This window comes from Neopsephotus bourkii, unplaced genomic scaffold (assembly GCF_033783945.1).
Source record: "Neopsephotus bourkii isolate Nb327-2 ecotype Australia unplaced genomic scaffold, CSIRO-AGI_Nbou_v1 NB_1279, whole genome shotgun sequence".
NCBI lineage: Eukaryota > Metazoa > Chordata > Aves > Psittaciformes > Psittacidae > Neopsephotus > Neopsephotus bourkii.
The window spans coordinates 2,662,011-2,670,640 of record NW_026901764.1 but is presented as its reverse complement, the minus strand read 5'-3'; the positions used below and the strand labels follow the sequence as shown (position 1 = coordinate 2,670,640).

General features: G+C 43.4%; 1 protein-coding gene across 1 annotated transcript; it reads left to right on the top strand.

Annotated features, from left to right (window-relative positions):
- Positions 1–467: 467 nt before the first annotated feature.
- CCDC195 (coiled-coil domain containing 195) lies at positions 468–7,257 on the top strand. The gene is made up of 3 exons (XM_061365293.1): positions 468–1,583; positions 2,813–3,059; positions 5,972–7,257. Exons 1-3 carry the CDS (start codon positions 1,220–1,222, stop codon positions 6,102–6,104), a joined length of 744 nt encoding a protein of 247 aa, XP_061221277.1. The 5' UTR covers positions 468–1,219; the 3' UTR covers positions 6,105–7,257.
- Positions 7,258–8,630: the final 1,373 nt, after the last annotated feature.

Sequence of the window (8,630 nt, the reverse complement as noted above, 5' to 3'; positions counted from 1 at the left end):
GCATCCCTGTTTTTCTCTCAATTCCAGCAATTTCTGCCCAACTTTGTAACAGCTGCTGGGCGGCAGCACCTCCTTGCAGACCCGATTGTTTCCTCACATCTAACCCACCTCTGACACCCTCTGGAAAAAACAAACCTGAGTCATCTCTCCTTCCAAGCATCTCACACCAACTTCCCTTCTTCCCCCAGCTTGCAGCAGCAAAGTGCACAGCAAAAGGTCGTCTTTTTCCCAGGCATTCCTGAGTCACTCTTCAGCTACAGGAGAGCAAATGGTCTCAAAGCAAAAGACCTATTAAAATTATTTTCCTGCTGTTTTCTGGCATTCTCAGTTTGGGATTTTGAAGTTGGGAAGGGAGTGGGAAGGATGGCGGGGTGGTTGGAACTAGATGATCTTAACGTCCTTTCCAACCCTACCCATTCTATGAGCCTATGAAGTTCCATAGAGGTTTGCATTTTACTGCCAGCTTGCTTTAGGGCTAGGAGACGAAAGCAGCACAGAGGATTGTGTTTCCCTTTCTAATGCAAGATTCATGCCTGATCTGTCTCTCCTTACACAATGGAGTGCAGGCATGCCATTCCAGCAAGCCTCTCCAGGCATTAGGGAAGGAGCAGTGGGCTCTGCTGTAGCCTTTCAGGACAGCTTTATTTTACCTGCTTGTCCACGGGAGCTGTTGGCTTACTTCATTAGTAGCAGAGCTCTTGCACCATATCAGCTTTCATCTGGAAACATAGTTTTCCTTTGAGAAATTGCTAATTCTCTTCCAGATGAGCAGACTGAAAATGAGTGGTACACCCAGTGTTAAGGGAGAGATGAATTGCTGCCCGACAAAGGGCAACCGCTCCCTCTGTGCCACAGAGGTGATCGCTGACCTTTACAGGTAAGCCAAAGGAATGGGTTCTGTCCTCCTTGGTCCTTTCAGAGAAAACCAGAGCTGGAGGTAAACAAGGGGCCAGGGTGAAGCAGTGATATTGTGTTGACAGTGATTTGTGCAGTGTGTAAGAGCCAGCCCTGCTCTGAAAAATGAGACTCTGAATGAATAAATCATGGGCCCTCTCTTAGTAACTTGACAACTCAGTGCAGCCCTCCTGGTGGTGGGAGCTGGCTGGAGCCCTGCATGCAGGGAGGGACTCATTGTCCGAAGGCTTTTAAGGGCAGGATTCACCTGCCTCTAGCTTAGGAGCTTCTCTGTGGGAAGCCTTGCTGTGTGTAGTGTGGGACCATGGAGGGAAATGCGCACCTCCTGCAGGTCATCTGCAAGATGCGTTCCCAAATCAACAAGCTGGAGAGGGAAAACAGGGCCCTGAGGGGAGAGCTGCGGGTCTGTGGGCAGAGAGCTGTGCCACTGGAGAGAGAGGCAGCAGGAGGAGGTGGGAGCAGCAACGTGAGGAGTCTCACCGATGATGATGGGGAAGGACCAGGTGGCTCTCCAGCATCCCTGCATGGAAGCGTCGTGGCTGGTCCTGCTCCAGCACCAAAGGAGCAGAGAGGTACTGAAAAGCCAGGGCTGTCCACAGCGCACACATGTGCTGCCTGTGCAGTATGTCCCAGCCCAGCCGTTACGTGTCTGCAGGGAATGGGACACAGCCACTAGCTGTATGTCTAGTTAACTTGATGGAAGAGCCCAGGACTTGCTCAGTGCCCATACTCAAAATCATTTTAATTGGGTGTCTCATTCTGTGACCTGTTCAGTGGGGTACCTGCATGTCCCAAGCTGAGCTTAGCAGAGTATTCTGCGGCTGCTCAAGCAGAGTTCAACTAAAGGAATTCAGTTTGTCTTTGTTAAGCAGAATTTGACTTCCTGCTTTGAGTTTTCATGGGCATGGACTATCTTTCCTATGCCTGTCCACTGTCTGTTCAGACAGAAAAGAATCAGCAGTTGTAATCATGCTGTAACCCTTCTTGCTTTGGCAAAAGATGATAAAAACTCGACAAACAGCAACAGGCACCGATGGCATACATCATGCTAGATGTGCAGTTTGTTTTTGCAGATAATGCAGTCGGTTTTGGCTGAAGGAGAGCCAATATACAGGAATACACTCTCTTCACAGTTTTATCAGAGGGAAAAAATGGAAGTATTCCTCAGTTACAGAAGGCTGTCTGGGACTTGGGAGGATTTAATGAAGCAGGAATTGGAACAAAATGTTGTTTGGTGTGAGAAGTAGTTATCTAGAATTGGATGTGGTTATTGGCAGCGTCAGGCAGTTGCCTCCTTGTCTGGTGTCTGTCTTGTCCAGTCCAGTGGAAAAGCTAACACAACTCCTTGGCATTAGTGTGGTGTGTGTTATGAGTTCCAGCTGCTGTTACAGTCCATGCGCTCCATAGGTCTAGAGGGTGACCTAGCCTCAGCCCTGAACCATCCTCCTAGAGAGGTCCAGACCATGGAGAAAAGCTCCCACAAATTTTGTCAGAGACAAGTCCATGAAAATGAATGAGATGAGAGGCTGAACAGTACAGGTAGATGAGTGCTGCAATGCCCACTGACAAACCCACTGAGTCCAGTCCTCAGGTTACTAACCCTGGGCCTCTTAAACTGGGGCTGCTGGTGGCTATGGATGTCTCAGCTTGGGAACAGTTGACTGGTCTTCCATCACACATGAAAGATGTGCAGTGCCTTCCAAACTCGTGGCTTTTTCTCTCCAGATGACTTTTAGGGGCAAGGGTGGGATCCAAAGGGGCTGCTTGACCTCTTCTGCCTGTCAGCTTCCCCACATACAAAAACTTATTTGAGCTGAAAGAAAGTGATTAAAAATACATTGAGGATATCTGAATTTCCATTATTATTCCTAACTCTGTTTTTGTCTCTGCTACTCAGATACCACCATGACCGTGCGGCGCTACTTCACTGCGCCACCAGCACCTGCTCCTGCCAGCACGAGGTCTCACTGGGTCTGCAAGACACCTCCAAGCAGTGGGCTCTCAAGTGTGCCACCTGCCCCTCCTGCTGCAGCACAGCTCTCCAGGGGAGAGGAGAAAGGTCTTGAAAAGACAGCAGCAAACTGTCTCTCCTGCAGTCATTCCAGCAAAATGAACCTGTGTCAGGAGCACGTCTATAAGTGCAGGTAGGTTCAGTTTGCCTGGGCTAGTTGCAGGTTCCACCTAATAACATCTATGGATGTTGCTTTGGGGTTTAGTTTGTTGTCAGTTAAATCTTTGTTCAAATGTATATGGGCATGGGGCAGATGGGAGATGTCTTTTGGGTAAGTTGTCCTGCTTTTCTTTGCAATGCATGAAGATTGCCAGGTTTAGCAGTGTAAATTTACTAGAGAGGCTGAGGGGGGACAGAAGGGGTCTGAAACCTTCTCTCTATTAAAGCCAGGAAGAGCTTTGCAGATTGATGTGTTGTTCTGACAAGCTAAGCTTGAAAGGGATTTTTAAACTTCGAACAAAAAGTGTGGACATATCAAGGAACTCTGAACTACGCTTTTGAAAGTGTGATTAATGTGGCTCATGGGTTTAGGTGTACCATATCATATTTCCACTGTAATTGAAGCATTACTAGTTAATGCATTCAGCCTTGAGATATATATTCTCAGGACAGCTTCTAAATTAAGTGAAATGGCTGCTGGACGAGCCCTGAGTGTCTCTGCTCACTGATGAGAAGCTTTCCAGCACAGGGCAACAATCAAAGGCAGGAGCACTAATAATGAGACTGTGACACATGATAGTCCCGGTTGCTTCCAGGTGCTGATAGACACACCCTGGGATCTGCATCGATTGCTGGGTTTAGTGCTAGTCATGATGTGCTCAGAAGAAAAAGGATCCAACACAAAGGTGTGTGTTTGAACAGGGAAAAGCCCATGGGTCTGCCTGCCCCATGCATGCCCCAGGGCAGGGCTCCAGTGGCCTCTCCTTGGGGCTGAGTGGCTGTGGCAGGTTGTGCTTCCTGCACTTGACGTACCCATCCACATGGCACATCATGTCAGGCTTTATTCTGTAGCACCCTCACACAGCAATGTGTCCTCAGAGCAGACCAGTGCACAGCCTGTCTCACTCCCAATTAGGAGCCCAGCTCCTTGCTGAGATGGGACAATGAGGTCAAGTTTTCACAGTCACCTAGGTTTTCTTGTTTTGAGGGGGGAGAAGTGTTACAGCATTTAAACACCTAAACTGAGTCCCTGGCAGGAACTCATATCGTTTTCAAAAGCACCGTGACCCTGTAACTCTGGATTTCAGCATATGCTCCACTGGGCTCAGGGAAACTTGAGACTCCCAGTGCACATAAACGCTTCTGAGAGGTTTGCCCTGAAGCCAGCTCACCTGGAAAGCATGTGTCAGGAAACACAGGGTCAGCATGCAGGAGCAGGGACAGCAACAGTAAATGCTGCTGCTTTCTCATTAGGGGAAAGAGCTTTCAAAATAACAAAATGGATCTATTACAACTAATGCCTTGGGACCTATAGGTTTAAAAGCACTGGTTACCCAGTGGCAACAGGAATGGTGCTGATTATTTCATCACTATCTTTAAAGCTGCCTTGTTAGCTCTGAACAGTAGTGAGTGTGGTACCATGACTCATGACCACTCAGTATTGGCTGCTTTAGGAGAAGGAATGGCTATGGAAAGAGCTTCTTACCTAACCCTGTCAGCATACTGGATGATACCCTGAAGCATGAAGCTTTGTGTTTCTTGTATCAAAGAGAGTTCAATATGTTTTGTGCTCATAATGGTGAATGTTTCTATTATATATGCAAAGGTCAAACACAGACATCGATCTTATTAAGCTTTTAACTAGTAAGATAATTTGTGGCAATGAGTTCAGCGAGCTAATTACACCTATTTTTTTAGTAATGACATTTTTACTTCCCAGCATGCTGGTGCGTATCAGTTTTTCATATTCCTTGTTTATTGCAGCTTACTCACATTCGGCTCCAAAGCTATCATCTTATATATAAAGCTGAATATTTTTGCTTTTAAATTAACTCTGTAGAAGTATCGTCTTGGATTTATTTAGAGTGCAGTTGCATCTAAGTAATAAAATAACAGCACTGCTAACAAATCATCACTGATTTGCATGTCTACTGCATTTTCATTCATGCCAAAGAATTATTTATACCATGCAATTCCCACTTCTTTGGTAAATTAAAAAAAAAAAAACAAACAGAGAGTTTAAATATCTGAATACATTGCGTGGAATAAGAGAGGCTGAGAATAGTTTTCAGGGCTATCTTAGTAAAATTACAAAAGGTACAAGGCATCTTTGATACAAACTATTGGGGTGTTCAGGCTTGATGGTTTCATCTTCCAGTGGAACAGGTCTAATCGGCAGGTGATAAAAGGGTGGATACCTTGGAGGTCCTCTGCCCTGCAGAACACCTCCCAGTAAGCATCAATAAATAGTTTCACGATTTTCCTTTCTCACGCTCCTTGAGGGCCCGTGTGAGCTGACAGCAATCACAGAGGGCAGTCAGAATGAAAAACAAAGTTCTGCAAAACTCAAGCCATTAACTTGCCAAACCAAGGAGGTTTGGGACACATAAAGGAGCATGCTTTCACAGCTGATGTAATTTACCATGTGGTCTCTCACTGCTTGAAAGCCTTTTGCTGTATGTAGGTACTAATGTATATAAACATCTTCAGTGGCTTTATTGTAGAATTATAGAATCCAAGCTAGTTGATTCTATAAGGCCACTGAAAGACCTTCTGGGTCCATCTTGGTGCTCCTGCACTCTGAGGCGTCTGTATGCAGGTAGCTTTGTACATACTGGTTGGGCACTGATGGAGAGATGTGAGGCTCAAAGGTAAAAGACGGATGCTTCCAGCAGATGAACAGATAGGCAGACAACACTGTGCTCGATCCCTTGGGAAGACCGTGTGAGCAGCATGAAATTCTGCCTCCATGCAGCATGTAAGTGCCGAAAACATTTACCACCTTCTTGCTGTTGTGTTTGGGTTTTGTTTGTTTGGTATCTTTTCACTTTCTTTGCACATTTTATACATTTGTAATCCTCATAATGCTTTCTCATTTTTCTCTAGGGGAAAAATCAAGGCCGTTACTTTCCTTTTACCAATGGATATGTCATCATATGCTAAAAAGCAAGATTCCCTCAAAAGCCCACAGAATCAGAGCACAAAACAGTTAACCCCCATTGCTGAAAAGGATATGTAAGCTGGTGAATTTTTAAAGGCCCATTGATTCTCAAGATAAATTGGCCTTAAATAATAGCTGTGTGTCGGGTTCCTCTCCTGCAAAACGCTTGGCAGGATGCCTGCAGAGAATCACCCAGCCTGTGTTTCGGATCACTGGCCTGATGTTTAGCATGGAAATGGAAGCCACGACAAAGCCGTCTGGAAGCCCATACACCATGATAAAGCCACACGATAGTAAAGGTACCTCCACAAAGCTGCTTCACAACATGTATCGAGGATCCTTTACCTTAGGACTGCTGTAACTAGTGTGTTGAAGCTGGTTTTCATGTATTTGTCACAAAAAGTGGAAAAAATGTTGCCACATGTGTTTGCTGATTCCCTTGCTAGAAAGGTATTCTGATGCAAATGACTAAGAGCTATTAAAGAGCCTGTGAGGTTTTCTATCTACATAAAATTTCACAGTACTAACGCAGCAAAGAAGACATTTGAGAGTCAGTTAATGTTACTCTGAATTTCTGCAAAGCTTGGCAATGACTGTTTATGTCCATTTTAGGTTTCACCTCTAAGGGAGTGCAGGGGAGAGTAAGTACTGATCAGTATAAAAAGACGACTATAAATCTGTTTCTGGTGTGTTCATCCAGACAGACACTAAAGGCTCATGTTTGAACATGAAGTCAAAATGTGGAGAACTGTGAATGTCAGAATTTTTCAGGAATGGATTCCCTCAGCACAGCTTGGATCTAAAATCATTAGCAGGAAATCAGTAAATAGGTGCAAGGTAAATGTGAGAGAGGACGACAAACAGCTTGTAAAAAATGAGGATTTCTTTTTAGTTCTGTTCATATGGGTAAAAACGGTGTCCCACATGTTTATTTTTATCACTAGTATTTATGGAATCAAAATACTGCACGTTGCTGTTTCTTAATGCACAGACAGCATGATGATTAAATATTGTACAGAGGATGCATGAACAGTGGATGTTGGCACCAGTAACTTTAAGGATGACTTTCACCTCATTAACTACTTTAACTCAAACTTTCAAAAGTGAAAGCAGAGACCTGGTGGTAAAAAGTCCCTTCTGGATTTTCCATGATGTTGCATACTTGTATACAACTCTGTGATGTTTATTTCCTTTTGCAATTCACCATGTTTTATATATTCAGGTATAAATTCAATATTGTATACAACTCTGTGATGTTTATTTCCTTTTGCAATTCACCATGTTTTATATATTCAGGTATAAATTCAATATATTCTCACCACTGAAGTAATAATTTCAATCTCACTGATATTTTATTTGTGGATTTTTATGTTCAGCTTGGGTCCACACAGGGATGCATTGTAATGTCAAAAGTAATGAGTCAGACTGCTACCAAAGGAGGTCACCATTTGTTCAGCAAAACTTACTAACAGCTCATTACTGAACAGCTCATTTTAAAAGGCATTTACAAGAAGCAACTGCTTAGATGTTTTAAAGAAAGCTTCATTGTCAGAAGCTAGACATTGGATGTGTGTTCAGTTAAGCACTTAAATTCAGATGATTTCATTTAGCAAAGTAACTATAAACGTCTTTGAAAATCTGGCCACTATACATTTAAAATACCTGGGTTCTTGAATATTCATGTTTGAACACCAAATTTAACAGGATCTGGGAATCCATATGCTTTAGACAGCTTTCAGAAGTCTCAACTTTTAACTTTTCTAAGCCTCAGTTCCATGAAGCAGCAGTGGGAATTCTCTTCTTCCACCCATTTTGTATCAATTCTATATAGATAGATCACTGACAGTAAGATTACGTATTGGTAAGCTTATGACAATGTCAGTTGTGGTGGGCTGCTGATTCTGGTGTCACACAGATACATGTAACTGTGTATGGTCAAGAAATTAAGCTCACTCGACATGCATTAGAGGTATAATGGTCTTGAACTTTTGTATACTTATAGGGAAAAAAACAGAAAAATTGGAAGGAAAAAGAGGGAAAGAAATCAAAGTAGTCATAGACAAATGTCAGTCAGCATATTAATGGAAAGATTTATTGTTTAATGATTTTTTTGCAGTCTTTAGCAGTGCCCACAGATTTAAGAAGACAAGATGATGCACAGGTATATTAATTTTTAAAAGCAGCTGTGCAGATTTGACCTAGCTCTGCACCTCCAGAAGAACCAGTTTGTAGCAGAGGTCACAGAGAAACCACTGAGCACATCGGTTTTACCACAGTACAGCATGAAGTCACTTACCATGGAGCACTTAATGCCTTTTAAAACATTCCAATATAAAACATTCATAGATTGTTCAGTGCAGAAAGAGCAGGTATAAGCAAAGCAGATGTTAAAATTTGGACGAGAAATGCAGGCAACAATTAAGCCATGGTCTTTTTCTTCTTCCCTAGAGGATCCATACAAATTCAGAGGAGCTCTGCACTTCTACATAAAACCACACTGGAATATATCTATATTAAGCCTGGAATATATACTAGACCCTAATCATTGACGGCCAGTCTTGTTGAACAATTTCCAATTGGAAATTCTTCCTTTAGGAGAGGTGG